General features: G+C 41.6%; 1 protein-coding gene across 2 annotated transcripts in view; it reads left to right on the top strand.

Moving 5' to 3' along the window:
- RUNX1 (RUNX family transcription factor 1) overlaps nt 1–20,102 on the top strand; it is a gene marked incomplete at its 3' end in the record, with an annotated part of 172,432 nt that overhangs the window by 102,283 nt on the left and 50,047 nt on the right. For both annotated transcript variants that reach the window (XM_080358854.1, XM_080358855.1), the window contains exon 3: nt 2,827–2,983. In XM_080358854.1, the coding sequence (XP_080214980.1) occupies nt 2,827–2,983 (157 nt within the window). The remainder of the gene's footprint in view (nt 1–2,826; nt 2,984–20,102) is intronic.

Raw genomic sequence — 20,102 nt, forward strand, 5'->3', positions numbered from 1 at the left:
AAAACACCCCCACACACAAAAAAAACCCCCACACCAACCCAAACAAGAAACACCGGAGGGGGTTTCCTTATAAGCTCCCACAATGTTGTGCCGGGAGGCACCTGCTTTGCAGAGGCGCTCGGCGCTTGTCGTCCCCCTCTCAGAGCTCCCGCTGTGGACCGCCGAGAAATAAGTCCTGAAATAGTTTGCCACGTATAAAACAATCCCATTGGTTTCATCCAAAATATTGAATATTCTCAAAGGCGTTTTTAAAAGTCGTAATTTTAAAGATCATTTGGAACAAGAACTAGAAAATTCAGATCATTCCTATGCTGACAATATCTTATTTGCATCTGACAAAAAAAAAGCGCCGAGTTTTATCAAGTATTTGCTAACAACCATTGCATCAATAGAGAGAGTCTTTTCACACTTCCTTAGAAAAATTCACTCATGATGTTTAATATTGAGGGTCAGGATATTATTTCAAACCAAAATAATAATTTCAATTTTTTCTAAAATAATGATTCTGAGAAACTTAGAAAATGATACATGATAACTCTAAAAAGATGTTATGTAGATTCATTGTCAAAATGCTGTTCAATAAGAATCTAAGTCTTAATTTAAAAGCCCAATTTTGTTTGATTGATGTGGCAGAAGTAGGTAATTTAGATACCCGACAGCACTGCAACCCCGATATGCTTTTTGCTTCTCCACATATTTTTAAGAGCTAAAGAGTACAACAAAGTACTAGATAACTCCAGTCAGCAAGTCTCAACTTATCTGTTTAGTCTTTTTTCTAATGTAAATGTTTGTATTTCTGTTTCTATTGTCTGTGACTTTTAACTCTAGTTTATTTTCTGGCCTGTGTAATTTTTATACTCGTTTCTAATATTTGCTTCGTATGTCTTATAGCTGAAGTTGTCTTCAGTGTAATTTGAAAACAGGGATTTAAAATATTTGTTTCATAAGAGACAACAAACCCTGAAAGTTTTTCATCCGTCAAAATGCTAACATGTATTTCCTTAAACAGGCATGCGAACATTTGCATCACAGGGAGCTGAGAGTAATGCCCTGATTTTCCTCTTTCCCTTTCTTGTGTCTTTAACATATATGCATGCATTAAGGTTTTACAGTAACTTTTTAAGAACTGGGTTATTGCGTTGGGTTTGCAGTTGCTGATCTTGTGAGCCAGAGCGCCTTGTGACACAGTGCTGTGCAAGGAGAAAACTCACTAGCTTCAATGTTTTGAGCAGGTCTATTTTATGCCAAGATCAGGGAAATATGAAAAGCGCAACGCTGGGCATAGCACAGGCCACAGAAATGCATTATGGCGCACAGAGGAGAACAAAAAACCAAAAGCCTGGGCCGCAGAGGAATGGGAAAGAGGAAGTTGAAACAGATACGTAAAGAGGGAATTTTGATACAGTGATTTTAACTTTGCATGTGGAAGTGAAAAATAAGGGTTATTGGTGGCAAATGGGAGAGCACTGAAGTGAGAAATGCAGCCTCCTGTAGAAGGAAAGGCTGGTGAGATACCTGCGACTGGAGACCTCTCTCTTATTATGGGAGGTAGCTATGGCCAGGGAATAAGCATGAGAGACCAATCAAGCAAAACAGCTGGGGATCCTGTTTGGAAAGACCAGTGTGATTAGAAATTAATAGAAATAAGACTGGGCCGTGACAAGTTTAAGCCAATTATAACTGCATGGACCTAAGCTAGAAAACATTAAGAGGAAGGAAAAATATCGAGCTGCAGCTCAGAGGACATGATGCAGGACTACTTCCTTTTAGAATGTGTAAAAGAGGAAACAAAAAGTAGCTTTTTTTTTTTTTTCTGTCTCTGTTGGGGTTTTTTTTGTTAGTTGGTTTGGTGTTTTTAGTTGTAGTCCTGAAGTTGCTACTGTGGACTTAATTGGGGGGAAACCAACGTGATCTAAAACAGGTGTGATAGAGGACCTAATTCAAGCTCGTACTTTTACCAAAGTAAATCTAGAGACACATCAGACATCCATTCAATTAGAACAGGGTAAAATTGTTTTGAGAATTTGGTCCTGCTCAAGAAGATAAAATTAATTTTTTCATAATTTAACCACTATGAACATTGCAGATGCAATCGCATCAGAAATGCAGTGAACCCTGTGTTCCTAAATATTTCTTTGATAGATGCTGGCACCAAGGAGCTACAGCGCAAACATTTCAGAGGAGGTGGAAGCCTTTGGCTGAGCGATTGTAGATTTCATTAGTTCAGATCATGTTTTTCATCCATCAGGTTGCGGGTGAGGTCTTAAGTCAATGATTTGCTTTCATGCGTCTAAATTGAAAAAAAGGAAATAGTTCAGGAAGCTGTGATTAAACATTTGATTGAGGCTTGTTTTTTGATGGATTCATTATGAATTTATGCTGGGGCAGCTCTGTTTGGAGCGGTGGGAGGAAAAGATAGGGAACTGGTGCAGCTGTGTGGACTCTGACTCTCTGCATCCATGAGACAATTGGCTTGGTTTTGTTTTCTCTTGACTTTACATTTCCATTATTACGCTTACTTTATTGTAGCATAAAAGGAATGCTACTGGTGTAAATCAGACCCGAACTGATTCCTGTTACTTGAATTTATTTGTTGGCAATACACGATATGCTGTGTATTTTAGTGGTGCATTAATGTAGAAACTTTTCTGTATCTCTGCAAACTAGGAATGGAAGCAACTCCTGTTTTTCCCCAGCAGCTTCTAGTCTACATAGATTTTTGCTGTTGCTGCTTTTCCCTATTTTATCATGTTACTTGTTGATCTTCCGCACCCCAAATTAAGTGACACGTAATGAAGCTGAAGCTTCTGCTCCTTGATTTCCTAGGTGGTGGCCTTGGGAGACGTGCCCGATGGGACACTGGTAACAGTGATGGCTGGAAACGACGAAAACTACTCTGCAGAACTCAGGAATGCCACAGCTGCCATGAAAAACCAAGTAGCAAGGTTCAATGACCTCCGATTTGTGGGTAGAAGTGGAAGAGGTATGTGTTTGCTCTCAGCTACACTTTGGTCACATTCACCAGTTATGTAAAGTTCTGGTTACAAAGAGGGAATTTAAAGATGACGTCTATTGAGTTTTCTGTGGCAGGGAATGTTTCAAGATCTGGCACAGGCCAATTCCAAAGGCACGGAATTAGCTATATGGGCTTTTTTGCTTTATTGTAGCCTGTCATCTATGTCACTTCGATTTTTAAACGGTGAAATCTAATTTGAAAAAAAAAAATTACATAGACAGCAAGTTGCATTTTGACTCTAGAAGCCATTCTGTTAAATTTAGAACAGCACATTATTAGCCACGTTCAAATCTCATATTTTCAAGTTAAAATGAGAATTTTCAGCTTGTATAAAAGCTCGCAACCATCTTGGTGCTCCCAGGCATTCTCTGCAAAATCTGGTCACTGTAACAGAGTGAGTCAACTGAAAATTACAGGTAATTCCAACAAAGATCTAAATATTTTCTGGCTTCATCATGACCTGGTGAAGGCATAGGGCACTTTTTCTGACCTTTCTTTCTCTGAAATACATACAGAACAATACATAGTAGTCCTGTTAGTTAATATACTCCTGCAAGGTGTGTGTGATAGAACAGAAGAGATGGGCTTAATATCCAACTTACTGTACCTCTGTAATTACTAGTACATAGCAAATAAAAGGGCCTCGTGAGTGTAAGTAACAAATAAGAATCAAAGCTGACTTAGACTAGAACTATATAAAAATGTTGTTAGGAAGCTGCAAATAGTATCTGACACATGTGGCTCATGTCGCATGTGAGTGGGCAGGTGCACAAAGCTTGATCCAAAAGCCCGTAAAATCAACAAGAAGGACCCTTCACACCTTCGCTCTTTGGCCCCATTCTATGATCTTAAACCGCATAAAATTCCAGGCAATCATGTTTACCTTTCTATTACTACCTTATTTTAAGCGTTCCTCTTGCATTACTGCCCTTATTGCTGTGAGAAGAGTCCTCTGCGTGTGTCGGGGGGGTGTCAGTCAAACCCACAGAAGAAGCTGCAGAGCTGTTGCTCAGGAAAAAGCTCAGTGAAAAGATCAGCCTGTCTCTCTTTTAAGGTCAAGAATGAAAAACTGTCGCATCGTCCATGTGACTTCAGATCTTGTTTATGTACATATTTTTCTTTTGTTTCATTCATATCCTTAAGTAAAATCGAAAAATAACATTATAGTGTTCCAAACACAGCAGTGTTATTTAGGGACAATTCAGTGATGTAGCTCTCACAGATCAAAATTATAGTGTCTACTGCACTTCAGTAGGTTTTCGTATACTACCTTTTTTAACAACACATGCGTTGATGGTCTCTCTAAGCCAGGTTAAGCATTTGGGACTTGCTGATTCCTGCTCACCATTTTCACCTCCCTCTTTCCCCATGTGAGCACCTGAGACATCTCCTGATGTGTAGTTGTATTTGTGGCCCTTGCAAACATGAGCAGAGTTCTGAGCATGCTTCAGGACAGTTACAAGGGTGACACACTTCTGCTTGCTTACTCTCAAAATGTTTTACTCCAAAAGGAAGACGGGTCAGGCTTCAGACTGAGGAAGTTATCCTGATTATACACAACAGCCTTTATTTGCCTTTGAAGTGAAATGCATCTGTAGATATTCTTCCAATATAAATAAAGTCAGCAATTGTGGAAGAACACAGCCCTGTTGAAACACAAGTGTAAGCAGTAAATACATTTGAAGAATAAAATACCAACCCAATTCCTCTGTATCCTGCAGCATTTTTAGCTGGGGATACAGAGAGAGATGTCTTTTAGATCATGTTGTTTGGGCTGTCTTCAAAATGCACTTGGTGGAAAACACCCGCAGCTGAGAATGTAGCTTCGTAATGCTAGCAAAGAATAATAATAGGGTAATGCAGAGAAAATTATATCCATTTACTGAAAACATAAGAGATGCTGTAATGTCTAAAAGTATCAGTCATTAAACATGTTCATTTGTTATATTAAAGGTTCCACCTTTTCAGTAAATGGAATTTGCATTATGATTCAGAGATGACTGTTTAGAAGATTCAAATGAATAGCTGGCAAAGTGGCGGAGAAGCTAATAAAAACAAACCTGTAGTTCAGTTCCTGGCCATGGTAGTGAAGCTGGAAATCATAACAGTGAACCGTGTGAGCTTCAAGGTCAAAATCCCACAGCTGAGAGAGAACAGTCCCTATTCATACAGAAAATCTTGGCGGGGAGCGTCGCTGAGCTGCTTTGCCATAAGAAAGTGGTAGTGGCTGGTCACTCACGCACAGACAGAAACCTTGTATGTTGTGTGACATTCAGGTGCTCGGGATTCTTTAAGCGATGGAGTGATGTGGGAATGCTGCATGTTATTAGTCAGTCTTCGAGGTTAAATCTCATCACCTCTGTCGGCTGCCCATCTCTGGAGCGAGTGACTAATGTATGCTTTTGTTTACTCCTTGAACAGGGGATTGTTTTCCAAAGGTGGGGATTGTTTGCATTTGGTATGGGATTTCTGAGGTGCTGTTCTGTTGAATTTGTATAAAGCCTAAAGCATAAGGTAGCTGCTTCAAAGGGCATTGCTTCCTTTGATACTTCGCTGGAGGAAAATTAACTGAAACTTTGTTTGCTATTTAATATTTGAGTTTGAATAAGCTCAGTTGCCACCAGTGATAATGTGATGCCAGGAGTATTATGTGAATAGGGATTGAAAGTTCACGTCGGTTACGGTCAGGGTGGACACTCTTTGTGTACCTCAGGTGATTTAAAATCCCTGCTGGAGTATAAAGAATGGCTTTGACCGGTGACAGTTCCCAGTGCATTGGTTATCACCCAGGGGTAACCGTCCCCATAAAATGCGTTGCTAAACCGATGGTAAGCTGCTGCTCTCTCCCTTCTAAGAGAGTATGAAATTGTCATACTTGGCATTCTTAATAAATAGTTTAAATTTTCTGCTGTGGGCTTTAAATGAAATCTGGCAAGACAGCCTGATGGCTGTTTCAGACATAAGGCTATTGTCCACATTTTGATCTCAGTGAATAAGCAGCTTGGCGCTGACTGTCAGAGAGTTATGGCAGTTCCCTCTGTTTGGGGGTCTGATCCCACCTGTCTGTCAGAGCAGACACACCAACCAAATATTGGCCAAAGCTTGAAGAACTGAACTGCATTACAGTGTTCGTTTCATATCTAACAGCAAGTGCTTGCCCCCTTTGCTCTGTCTGTGTCTGTTTTTCAGTATAAAAAAAACAAAACAAAACAAAACAAAAAAACACCCACTTGATTTTCTTGACACCCAGAATGGGAACTGAGAATATTGCAGGTTACCTGAAACATCGAGATGTTGTATAAAAGCAATTTGGCTCACTTTTGTGAACAAAACAGATTTACATTGGAATTGGCTGGTCTCCAGAGTTACTATTCCTCACCCTAGTTTGAGAATGCTACTGGGAAAACCTGCCTGTCTGGCTTGTAAGCCCGAGTAAGTAATTTCTGAAAGAAAAATGTACTTTAAAACTTCAGCCAATCTCAGCCCCCTTTGCCTGATTACTTGGTTAAAAAAAAATCAATCTTTATTTTCCTCCTTCCATTCAAAAACACTTCTAACTTCAAAATGCTACTACTGCAAAGTACTCTGTTTTCTTAATGTGTAATGAACCGGTTTAGGTTACTATGATGAAATAAATCTGATGCAAAAAGCCTGACACCATAGAAGCTCATTGGATAAAATTAAAAATAAATAGTTATTTTGGAGAGGGAAACTTCTGTGGCTCAGTAAGCATTACATATTTTCCTCATGGAATCATTAATCCCAGTAACTATCTTCTTTGTAGAATGTAACATTAAAAAAAGCAAAACAAAACAAAATAAAAAACAACAAATAAACATGTTTTCAAGGTGAAAAAAGTATTAATAGGTTGTCATAATAGTAGCTCATAGGGAAGTGTCTTGGCTTGCTGCAGAAGATCTCAATCTAAAGCCGAGATCTGGAGCTGGAGCTTTGTGATAGCTTTCCAGCAAGGTCTGTTTGGAAACTGCATCTTAGAAAGGACTGAAAATCAAGCCTATGTATATGTTTCCTACCAACTATTAGGATTAGATGCGTGAATAAACTTTGCAATAGTTTTCAGTTTTCACAGAGCCAAAGAAGTACTCCTTTTCACAGGAGTAGATGGCAGGAGAACAGGAGAGGGAGGTATTACGAAGCATAATCAGAAGTTTCTGCCATCAGGACTCTTCCTTCTGGATATAATTTTGGGGAAGAAAACTCAGTTTGAGCTGGAATCTCAAAAATACTTAAAACCCAGAAATTATTAGCCTGGGTTCTGAGTCTAGTTATTTTTATTTGTCTTCTGAATTCGGAATTTTGCTCCTTCTGTGCAGCTTCAGCATGTGGTTGCTTTATTTAAGCACTTTGTTAAAAATTGTTTTATTTTTACTTGAACACATTCAAAATTATAGAAGTATGTGCAAAACAGAGGAGGATGCTATTCAACAGGATCATAAAATCAGTAGTAAGCAGCCGGCTGGGTCTTGGTCCAAACCATTGGAATGCTTCAGGGTGACGTGGTATCAGATACTGGAGTAACAATGAACCATGCTTGCCAGACAGGACAAAAATAGAAGAAATCCAACAGCAATCAAAACTGAAAAAAAGGGCCAATTGACAGAGTTTAAAAACAACTGCATATTTATACTTGGGATTGATAAGGATATGGAGCTAGCAGGATGCTATGGCCAGCGGGAGAGCGTTTGGCTGTAGAGAAACAGGCAGCTCCTTTGAGTCATCCTGCAGCCCTGCCACCGTGCTCGCTACAGGCAAGGCTGGCATGGCCCGTGGGGTGGAAAAACTGGAAATCTGCCACGCTGCTCGCCTGGGGCTGCCACTGCCCATTCTCCTGCTGTCTGTCCTGCCACTGTCTGTCCTGCTGCCTGTGGGCGGCAGCTGAAGGAAGGGGCCACGCTGCTGGTCATCACTCCGAGTGTGTGATGGAGGGTCCGTATTTTGCACAGGACTCTTCTTCCTCCAGTCTGGTCTGAATGGTGAATTTTGCTCTGAAAGACAAAAGCCAGAAGCGGTAATTTTATTTTTAAGGGACTTAGGGTCATTAATTTTAATCAGAATTTCTGTAGAAATTGAGTAGCCATGGAAGAATTCAGTGTGCAAAGGTGCAGAGGAGGCGATGTGTATTTCAAGTCAAATCATAGAATCATAGAATAGTTTGGGTTAGAAGGGACCTTCAAAGCTCATCTAGTCCAACCCCCTGCACTGAGCAGGGACATCTGCAAATAGATCAGGATGCTCCGAGCCCCATTCAGCCTCCAGGGATGGGGCATCTACCACCCCTCTGGGCAACCTGTGCCAATGTTTCACCACCCTCATTGGAAAAAATCTCTTCCTCATATCTAGCCTGAATCTCCCCTCCTTTAGTTTAAAACCAAATAGCTGGGGTTGGTGCTAAATTGATGAGCAAACCTGTCTCTTTCAAGACGATGGCTGCCTCAGTGCCGGCCTTTGGCAGGGACATAGTAGCGGGAGGAGGGAAGGGGAAAAGACTTTCTCATTACACCAGTGCCACCCGAGTCGTCTTCAGCACACACTCGCTACGTGCAGCCAGCTTTGCATGAATCGCTGATTGTGTAAAAAAATATATGTATGATGCAGTTCCACATGGGGGTTTGACTCGAAAAACATCATGTGGTCTGTGAGGCCGAGCATGACTGTGGATGATTTTGCCAGCTCCCAAACACTCTCTGCTGGGTTACTTAAAATTTCGTCTGGGTGAAAAAAATCTCGATCAGAAAGTGTCAACAGGAGAAAAATAATGGCAAAGCGATTTGGAGAACTTCCTGTCTCCGGGAGCATTACTGCTGTAAACAGTGGCCATGCCAAGTGCTGAACCACTGCCCTCAGTCCAATAACAATAAATCTATTTTTTGGTTCTGCAGAGCTCTGCTTGTACATTTTTGAAACTCAGGCTAACGACAAGGATGAGGCAGACACTGTCCTCTGAGCTTTTTTTTCTTGCCATGATAAAAGGAATTTGCCTTACCAGGATGCTGCTTAGGGAAAACAAAGTACCTCTCTAGATGAAGAGGTTACATAGTTTCAGGAGACCTGTTGGCTCTTCAGCCCTTTTTTTTGTCTTTGTTTTTATTTTGCTTTTTATTTTAGTGTGCTTTCCTTCAGAAGCTGCTTGAGTTCTGGTGAAAAAAATATTTAATTTTGTGTGTACCTGTATATGTATGTACCTGCATTACAACTCAGATAACAGCTGCTATTTTGTAATCAAAATAAAATAATTCTGGGATGATCTAGGACACCGGCTTCAGGACTGGCTAGGGAACTTCAGATGACTACCCTATGGCATGCAGTTCTTGTCAGCTCACTCAGGATTAGCAGAAATGAGGATGCTGCAAGTCAGTGGTTTACAATTGCTGTGAAGAGAGGCTTTTCCAGCATAGTCATGTGCATAAGCCCTCATCAGTGAATCAGTCTGTGTTCCCTTCTAAATACCCTTTAGCAACAGTAAAAGAAGACGGTTTTTTTTTAGTGCTGTGTGACTCTCCACCTCTTTTGCTCCCATCCTACTTCTCTCCTGGTTTTCCCATCATATTATTTCAACACAGTTTTCTCAACCTCTCCAAAATTACCTTATTCCCTTCATCTCTGTTCTGCATCAATCTCTGTCTCCTCCTTCCTCTACTGATGCTCTTCCTGCCTGACACTTTGAGAGCTGCTGCCTCTCAGCAGAGGTTGGGATTCCTGTGTGAGTTTTTATCACAGGAGCAGGTTTTGGCCTCAAAGTGTGCTGCTGGGGACTGTCCTTAATTTCTTTCACCCTTTCCTACCATTCTCTCCAGGGATGGGGAGCTACTTCTGATGTGGTGAGGGGATGGAGTGAGCAGTGCATGGGGGAAAGGGAGGAGGTTCAGGAGACCAAGGTGAGTAGGAGGGAAGCAGCTGCTTTGAAGTCTTGATGCCATAAGGGCTCTTCAGCAGGGCGGTGCTTGGAGCAGTGTGTATGCACATCAGTTCCCTGAAGTTTAGGGAAGAACTGAAGGAAACACTTTGGCAAGGGCACAAAGTTTCCACAGGCTAGACTTTATGCACCACAACTCTAACAAAGCCACATCCATATCTGTGGCCACAGAGGTTGCTCTACATTTGAAGGTTGTCTCTGGTGGAACTTGGCAGGTTCCAAGTTCATAATGGCAGTGTTATCTCCCCCATCGCTGACTGCATGGATATCCATCGAGTGACCCCAGGCCTCTTTGGAGCTCTGAAATCAATGCGCATTGCATTAGTGTAATGACAGCATAGAGGAGTCCTGCCTCTAAGAAAACAAACTCACAGTAAACAGTCCCAGTGCACACTCCTGTGCTCAGCTAGCCACCGAAGAAGTGACTTGTCAGGCTGTCTTCTGGCATTCACCTGCTTCAGGACATGGCAGGAGGAAGTCCCTCTCTTGCTAAAATGGCCCCGATGATCATAAGAGTGTTCCATGCCTTTCATATTCAGAGCAGTTCATTGCTCTTCCAGTGAACCCACACCTTCCTTGTTTTCTGTACCTCTCTTCCTTCAGCCATGCTGGGAGGTCATCATCTTCACCGCTCCACAAGGCAAGGAGCATTTTTGTTCCCAGCTCCAGCTTCATACCAGAGCACTAAAGTATGCCAGCATCTCTCTGGTCAGGTAGCCAGGTTGGGGCTGATTCCAAATGAAACTAGTACTGGAAAAAGGGAGAGGGACTGAGACAAAATCCATGTCTCACGGGGCTTTGTCTAGGTTTAAAGGTAAATACACCATGAAATGGAGATGCCTCAGAATGGGACCTGCTAAAACCCACAACACCCATTACACCAAGGTTTTCCCAACTCTCACAATTAGGCAAAGGATGAGAACAGAGTTTTGCGGGGTGAAGAAATCATGGGTTCAAACACAAAAGCAGTCCTTGGAGAAGACACTGGAATGAGGCACTTCCCCTCACCTCAAACACTGCAGCCACCAGCCCCAGGAGCCAGGTGTGTGCCTCCCCTATGCCCGAAGGACCTCTCCGCCCAAAGGGCCTCCAGCCAGGGAACCACCAGGTTTGAGGACTCTGCCACCCCACCACAGCCATCTGGCCAGGAGGCACTTCTGTGGGGTGTGCAGTGAATGTCTGAGACGCCCTACAGAGCAGGGAACTCCCCTGGTGATGTGCCCTCATGCTTAAAGCAGGAGAAGAGGCCACCATAAGAGGCTGACTCAGCAGCTGAGCCCCAAGCAGCAGCTCCCAGACCAAGCTGCCCCAGGGGAGAGGCAGAGGAGGGCTCAGGCTGTGTGTCAGGACCAGGCTGACTATGCTGAGGTTTTCCTTCACAGAGGCTAAGCTTGTGGCCTCGAGGGCACAGAGCTGTTCAGCAGGGGAAGCCCCCTCAGATATCCACTGCATCTGCTGCTAGACATCACCTGGGTGGGGGAGTGGGAGGGGTAAGGGGTGTAATTTTGGACTTAAACGTTTAAATCAAACCTCAATCCCACTTCAGGCAACTAAATCCTTTTGTGAATCTGGGCCTTAACCTTTTCATCTCTCTTTCATCACTTATCAAGTAGGGGTGATAATTTCTACCTCAAAAAGCTTATTAATGGTTTGAAATTATACCTGGGTTAAGGACTACTATTAGGCGTAAAGATCTCAAGGCATTTTCTGTGAGAAGGTAGTAGCTTTGCATTTAATTAATTTTGTTTTGAACTGTCCTTTCCAACTGGTGCTCCTGTTGCTCTTTTTCCCTTTCCCTGAACCATTCAGCAGTGACACAGCAGTCTGCTGAATGATCATTTCTTCATTCCACCCTAGAGCTGGATGTACTTTGTGAAGGCTAAGTCATTTCTGAATGCTTATTCACAAAGAGCCCAAGCTCTGGTAGGGAGAAGCACTTCATTTAAAACTAAAACGATACTGCGGTAAGGAAAAAAAGAAATCTCAATTCCCTGAAATGTAGTAGGTCATGGCTTGAAAGCAGAGGTTCAGTTTTTGGAGTGGCCCACTCATTGGAGCACCAGAGATATCCATTAGAGTGACCTTTGGGGAAAAATCATTTCACCCTGTCAAACTCTTTGTTCAAACTTCAGTGACGTGTACATTTGTATAAATTGCGTATGTACATTGCAAGTCTTAAAAATATTTTAACAATAAGCATTGCATTTTAAGACTCAAACTGTAATCTTGTGCTGCCACTCTGCTGTAGAGGCTGGGCAACCCAGAGCATCTCATTCTTCTTATGCTGTAATTATCGTCTCCACCCAAGTTCATAAGAATTTTATAGTGGTTACTGCAGCAACTCCACTTGTTAGAAGCTGCTTGGCTTTTCCACTAAAAGGTCTTCCCCCCATCCCAGTCTTTTAATGCTATAATCCATTTTCCAAACTTTCTGCAGGCTTTCTGTCTAAGAAAGCATCCCAACTCAAAAATTCAGTTAAAACAGGTCACATGGGTTGTCTTTCAGAACAGGATGGAAAACCACTTTTTTTTATATTGTCAAACATTTTTGTTACTCTAGTGCACGCACTCACACACACACACACATGCACATATCACCTCCATTATAAAGCCTAAAAGCTGGTATTTATGTAGGATGTAAACCTAAGGATGCTGAAGTACAAATAATGTTCCTGCCAGCCAAATTCCCACCACAGCTTGAAATAGTCTTTCTTCTGAAATTAGGCAACATGTAGGGGGATTCCTGGTGGTTTTGTGTGTTTGCGGATTGTTGATTGTTGATGCTCGCATACGAAAGTGACTAATGTCTCAGCTAACTACTGGGTGTCACCCTAGGCTGACTATTGTAGGACACCCTGTCTTCAGAGACTTCTGTCTTGCCACTCCACTCCTAAATCTCTTGACCCTATGCCTCTTCTCAGTTAGCACATTTATATCCTTTCCCATAAGCTCAGAGTTATTTCCCTATCTGCTTTCTGCTGCAGCTCCCTTCCTGACAAATGGCCATGACCATTTAGTATCCACACCTGGTATGTCCTACTACTGAACTGCCAATTTTTCTCTGAACAGAAGTGCATTTTAGATCCAAGTTTCTTAAGTAGAGAAGGACTCAGGTCCTTCTTAAGTAGAGAAGGCATCAGATGCCTCACAGGCAAACTTTTACACACACCATTGGGTTGTCAGGGAAGGAATTAGCACAGAGGCCCCTGCAAGGCTGGAGGAGGCAATGGATGGTATCATCATGACAACACATGGAACTGGGAAGTGAAACCACTCATCAGTGCAGAAGTGAAACTGGCTGCACACAAACTCTTGTCAAACTGCAATGTAAACAACTGCCCCCTTCACCAAAAAAAATAAAAGAAAAAAGAAAATTTGTGGCTGTTTTAATGAGCTGAATCCCACTCTTGCAATCCTTGAAAATGTGAGTGATCCCTGTTTATGCAGTGGAGAATCACTCTTCTGAGGGCTTCCAATCAAATACTGCAGGTGTTAGTTGCTACAGTAATGGAAAAAAAAGCAGTGTTCAGGCAAAGATTTGATTTTTGAATTGATGGTGACATGTTTCTGGGGTGCAGGGTGTTAGCATTTTTTGTTTATGCCAGCAGGAAGATTGTAGCATCATGGAATGTCCTGAGTTGGAAGGGACACACAAGGATCATTGAGTCCAACTCCTGTCCCTGCACAGGACAACCCCACGGTTCACACCATGTGTCTGAGGGTGTTGTCCAGTCTCTTCTTGAACACTGTCAGGCCTGGGATCGTGAGACCTCCCTGGGGAGCCTGTTCCAGTGCTCCACCACCCTCTGGGGGAAGAACCTTTTCTTAATGTCCAACATAAATCTTTCCTGGCACATCTTCGTGCCATTCCCTTGGGTCCTGTCATTGGTCACTGGAGAGAAGATATGTCCTTTTTCCTAAGGAAAGGGATTTGAATGTTGGTGCCATTGTAACACAGCAAAGCAAGGGAAAAGAGACTTCAGAACATGCTACCTGTGTGGGCATTTTGCAGTGCAAGGGACAGGTCCTGTAGCATGCCTGTCATACTTGATGACAAGGGACATGCATAAAACATTGCTGTCTGTCACTAACATGTGTCTGCTGGAATAGCTGCTGAGGGCCTGAGTCACTTTTATTTTAACAGCTGTAGGTTACAACACATATAGAACCAGCTTCTGCATCTATTTTGTTAAATATTTCATGTCCACATCTTGCAGGCTTAGGGTTATGTCTTTGACTTATAAAATAAGAATATTGTCAGGGATAATTTCTAGAAGAGTGACAGGGACTGTCCTTATCACCCACATAATGGTTTTAAGGTAAAATTCAATTTTAGTGCCAGTTTAGGTTGAAAGCCTCTCTATTAATGTTACTTGATTTCAGTTATATAATTTTGGTTGCTTAATATAGTTCCTGTGTTGCCTTAGGTTGCATGCATGTACACTTCACCAAAAGAATTCCTTGAAATTCTACCCCAGGCACAGCCTTCTTCTAGCATTCTAGATCCAGGAGTCCCCAGAGCTGTGGCAGGAGAGGCAGGTGATTCTGCTGTTCTTCACCACAGCATTTGACACGTTAGCTGGAAAAAAAAACCTTGGAGAATGGGTAGGGAGGAACAGAGAGTGAAGTGCAGGACTTAGTTAGGCACTTGGTTGTGCTGCAGGGAGCTGGGAAGGAAAGGGAAGGGGAGAAGCCAGAGCCAGCCATGGTCCTGCAGTAACAAGTTTCTTTTCTACAACTTCTTGCAAAACAAATTCAGTAGTACATAGCTGGGTCCAAGTTTGAAGCTGAGACACTTTTGGCCATTTGCATGACAGCTTGGCCCTGTATAAATTCAGAACAAAACACCTATTGATTTAATGCGATGAAGATTTCATTCTGGGTAAGTAGATGCTATGTAAACACACATATAAGAACTTCCTGGAGTGAGACACTCGAGAGAAATGTTCAAAAGCATAGCTTTATGTTGACCCAGGCTGGTTTGGCAGGAGGCAAGTGGGTGTATTTCCCAAATCTCCAACTTCACACACTCTTACACCCGCAGAACATTCATATAAACACAAAAACAGATCCATTGCCTGTGACACTGATTTGCGTGGGCAGTTCTTGCATTTCTATGGGTAATCACCCTGATTTGCTGACATTTCCCCATGTTCACATTTTTCTGTTTGGACCACTGGTCTGTGGCAGTCAGAATTTGTAAACCGTCTAGAGCGTGGTAGCAGATGAGGTGAATAACAGTTTTTTCTCATATTTAAATTCAGTGGTATCTGTGGTGCTGATGGTAAACAAATTATGTTATTTTTTTTTTATGCTGCTTTTTTCAGCTACAGCTCTTTTTCTGATGAACCAGCCACTGGGCCAAACATAACAGGCAAAATTATATTCTGACTGTAAAACTGTTTCTAGGGGCAGGAGAAAATAATCACCACCTGAGCACAGAATTTGGACTTGTGCAGTTTTTTTGCAATTGGACATGCAACTTGAACACCTACAAAAATATTTCACTTGTATGATAAGCATCAGCTAACTAATGAAGGGTCATCCTATTGATTACATTTGGAGTATTCAGCAGCTTAAGTGGTAAGAATGGCAAAATATGGTCCTGCTGTTTAACAGTTCACACTTGAGAATGAATACACGAGCGTATGTGTATTACATCCTGCCCAGGGATACAGTCAGATATGTTCTTAAAATACAGTAGACATCTTCACTTTGGCAGATCCACAGGAAAATGCTGAGAGAAATTGTAAAGATGTATAAAATGGATCATTTAGTATGGCTTAATAAAAGTAAGCACATAAGCATTAAAAAGTAGAAGCTGGATTAAAAAAAAAAAAAAAAAGTATCATAATCTTTCTTACTAGATCCTGGAAGTCTCTCACTAATATAATAGAAATGCCTGTAATATAATTTGTATCGCATTTGTGTATTATATTTCATATTTTTCCATCTATACCTTTTGTTCTTGTCAGCACAAGCATTCTTGGCTCCTTTTCCCATTTTTTTTCTTCTTTTTATCTAATAATTTACTGTAACAATTTAAAGCAAACAAACAAACAAAACAAAAAAAACCCCTACTCTAATGACACATCTGTGATCATCAGAATAAACCCCAAAAGCAAAAGATTGCAACTGTAATGCCATAATCTGTTGGTCTCACTTTCCTCCCCACCCACCATGGACAAACTTCTGAAACTTCGTTTTTTTCTGTCCTCCTTTGGATGAACCTTCATCAATGGAATCAACGTCTCTTTTTGCCTGAGAAAGAGGTGGATTAAAATTAAAAGATAGGTTCAAGATGTGGCCTCTCATCCCTAAAGAGTGTCTGTTCTCATTCCCCTTTGCATCTGTCCATGAAGTCACTTATATTTTAAGTGTGCTTTCTCACCGCTGGACCCGTCTGGTTGTGACACTGCTTGGGGATGACTAAAGCAGCACGCAGGAGCTTCATGTGACTGTGTTGTCACTTGGGATTCATTTTTTCCCTCTTGGTTCCTCCCAAACATTCCCAGGGGCTGCAGCTTACAAGTCTATTGCTCCCTCTACAGCCCTGCAGCGCTGTTTTGTGGGACCACTGTAATAATCCCTCATCATGCTAGAAGTGAGCTCACTGCTCATTCTGCTTCCAGCCTCTCTCAGATGAGATGTAGACAGAATATAGACTTCAAGTTCCTGTATTGCAGTGTGGAGCACAGGCACACCTTCAGATGATTGGTTCTTGGGGGCTGATCTTCACCTCTTGCTGGTCCAGGAACATTATTGCTGTGTGGACAATATTATGCTTTGAGCTTCTCCTTAAGTTCCTGCAGCTTTGTAGAACATCAGGGGATCTCATGAGGAATCCTGTAAAGTCACGAGCTGGGAACAACTGGTTTAATTCATCTGACTTTATCTGTCAAAACAGCAGTGACTCTTGAGGGCACTTTTGATAGTACAGTCTCTAGCAAACCCATCAACAGAGTCTCTAGGTATAATTTCAAAAGTCAGTATTGTATTTTGGCCAGAAATTCTACTGTTTCCATTATTTTTTTCTAGAAATGTTCTGACCTTAATGCTTTTGCAAAAATAAACATTACCAAGCAATTTTTCCTACCCTAATTGTGAGGAAAGACTTGATGGAAGCAGTGAGTCCTGCACTCTGCACTTACACATATGAGGGTGTGCTTGATGTCTGTGGGAAGGATTTCCAAAGGCAGAGCCCTGTCCTACGTCTGGAGAATTTAATCGTTGTGCTCATGAGATGCTATGTGCCTAATATTAGGAACTGCCAGGAATAGTTACAGTGAGAGTCTCTGAAGTGCCTCTTGCACCCCAGTGAGGCACAGCTTGACATTGACATCACCCCTCAGCGCTTCCACCATCAGCAAAGACTCACATGAAGATGCAGTAGCAATTGGCTCAGTGTACTGACGCATACCCCATACACCCAGGGTAATTTGTATATTGTTTTCTGTAGATTTATGGAACTGTTTAACCCAGCAGGTCTCAGATTTTGATGTTAGCTAATGGAGGGCTACGTGCCGGCTCACTGTGACGACTAGAATGTCATCAAATTGTCATCATGACTACTGGAGGCATCCAAACCAGGCCAATGTTTCAGAATGCCTTCTTGGAGTGTTTGAACCCCATTTACGGTCACTGGAGAGGTCAGTCCACCACTTATGCTCTCTGATTCAGTTTTGGTGGCACCCACCCCTTCCTGAGTTGGGTGGAGACACTTAAGTGCTCAGTGTAGGTCTTCCACCAACAGTTAGGAGGTCCACTTACTCAGGTATTAGAAGTCATGGCATTTAATATAAACTCCAGTGCTAGGGAGCCTCAATACAGCCTCCACTGCCTAATCTGGTATTATTTCCACTGGTTTAGTCTGCTGCATGTTACGCATGTATGTGTGTGTATGTGTGTGCATGCACTTGTAAGTGTATTATACAAGTGTATGTTGAAAATAAAAGTCTGTATCATGGCTGTATCATAATACATAAAAGCAAGGAGGAGACGTTTGTAGTCCTGCCATCATCCCAGAACAGGTATATCCATAAACCCAGATTTCACTAACAATAACTCCAATCTAAATATACCTTTCTCAACCAGACATATAAATGATGAATAATGCAGAAGCTATGAATAAAAGTGATAAAACCACTTAATAAAGATAAATGCAGATGAAACAGAATAACCAGAGAAAAAACACAGACGGAATTATTAGTAAGCAGCAATGAGTGACACATAGGTTTATGGTTATATAGTCCTGTGGTTAACCAGTATGTGGTTAATGAATAGTCTTCTTTCAACAAGAAGTAAGCTAAGTATCTTCCTGCTTTTGCCAGCTTGTGTCACAACCTTATACAGGTTCTGAGATCTACTCAGTTCTGTAGGAAATTTCAAAAGTAGCTTCAGGTCCCTCTTCTTTATTCTGGTCTTGTATACAGGCAATGTGGCCACATTTTATTACATTTAACTGTTGTTATAAATTTTTTCTGCATTTCTTTTCTATCTGAAAAATCCACAAGAGCCTTCTAAAGAAATAAATTGACTTTGTATTATAGCAGAACAGGAGGAGCACCTTACCTAATGCATCAGCAGTTGTCAAACAAAACAAAGAAGAAATAAACAGGAAGTAAAGAGAATAAAGTATATTTTCAAAGTCTCTTTCAGTCTTAGTGATCTAGGTGGTGTACATAATGATACAGGGAAACCATTTTTGGAAAGAAGGAAGATCCCCAGATGCCTCTGATATTTGTTAAGTCTAATGTTATGAGTGATAAAGTTTTTTTGAAGGAGGTTTGTTGAACTTTATTACTGATGCCTCATAGAAAGATCTGTTGTGCTGTCAGAGAAAGAGTAATAAAACTGTAAAGCTTTATAATCTAATTTGGTATTTAAAGAATGTTATGAACACAGCCATCCTTGGTCTGGGTAGATGTAGGACCCAAGAGTGGAGCACCAAAGGCCCTGAGACAGGGATCTGAAATGATTCTTGCTTCTGTTGTAATTCTTTCAGTCTCAGGGACTGGTTTCTAGTGAGGATGTGGAGGTGGGAAGACACTGGCCTGGGATTTGTGAGGCTCGTGTTTCAGCTTCTGTTTTGTCAAGGCTGTGATTCAGGATTATAGTTGGATTTAGTTGCAGCAGCTGAAGAAGTTAGCATCACTGGCAGCAGGCTTCCTGTGAGATTGTGGCCAAGACACTTTATCTCCTCAAGGTTCCTCATCTGTAGAGTGAGGAGAATACCTCCCTAATTCACAGGGATGTGATGAGGACAGTTTCCAGTAACAGCTACGTGTGTGCTCACCGTGATGTTGATGCAGACCATTAGCACCAAAGTAAGAACTGCATTAAGAGAAGTATTGAATTGCAAGTGAATGTGCATGAGGGGTTTGGAATATTACTGCTAGAGGCAGGTATTTATATTTACATTAACATTTATGTTCATATTTATATTTATTTATATAGATAAATTAAGCAAACAATAAAAATGTGAAGTCTTAGAAGGGAAAAAGCTCAGCACTCAGGAGGGCTGCAGCCAAGTGGTAAAATAAAGCAGTCGGAGAAAACTCACAGAGTATGTGCCCAAAGGAGAAGTACCTTCATTATTTATAACAGTTTCTAGTTATCTAACTAGGGGTGATGTCCCTTGATGTCTCTTACTGATAATGAAGATTCCTGTCAGTATATGAGTCCTCCATGATGCTGAGATAACTATGCTAAACCTGCTGACAGACAATGTTTTTATTGTTATCCAGGCCAAAGCCATAATGATTGCGTATGTGAGTTCTTATCAAAGATGCACGATATTACTTTTGTTATTTAAAAAATGCCTGAAGTAAATGTTGCCATTGGCCAAAAGCAAATCCAGGGGTAGCAGCATCTGAGGGCATTGCAGCCACAAGGGGATACAAAACACTCCACAGCAGCCACAAAAACAGAATCTTTTCCCAACTTAGAGCCATGACATGCACATATAAATTTTGAAAAGGCCTTCACAGTTTTCTCACTGAATAATAGAGAAACTAATCATAATGCACTGCTATGTCTTCATAAAATGTTTTAATTACCTGTGGACAAGCTGTAGGGATTTTTTTATTTTTTCCATTCAGGCTGCCCAGGGGGGTTGTGGAGTCTCATTCTCTGGAGACATTCAAAACCCAC

The sequence above is a fragment of the Nesoenas mayeri genome (genome assembly GCF_963082525.1).
Source record: "Nesoenas mayeri genome assembly, chromosome: 1".
Classification (NCBI taxonomy): Eukaryota; Metazoa; Chordata; class Aves; order Columbiformes; family Columbidae; genus Nesoenas; species Nesoenas mayeri.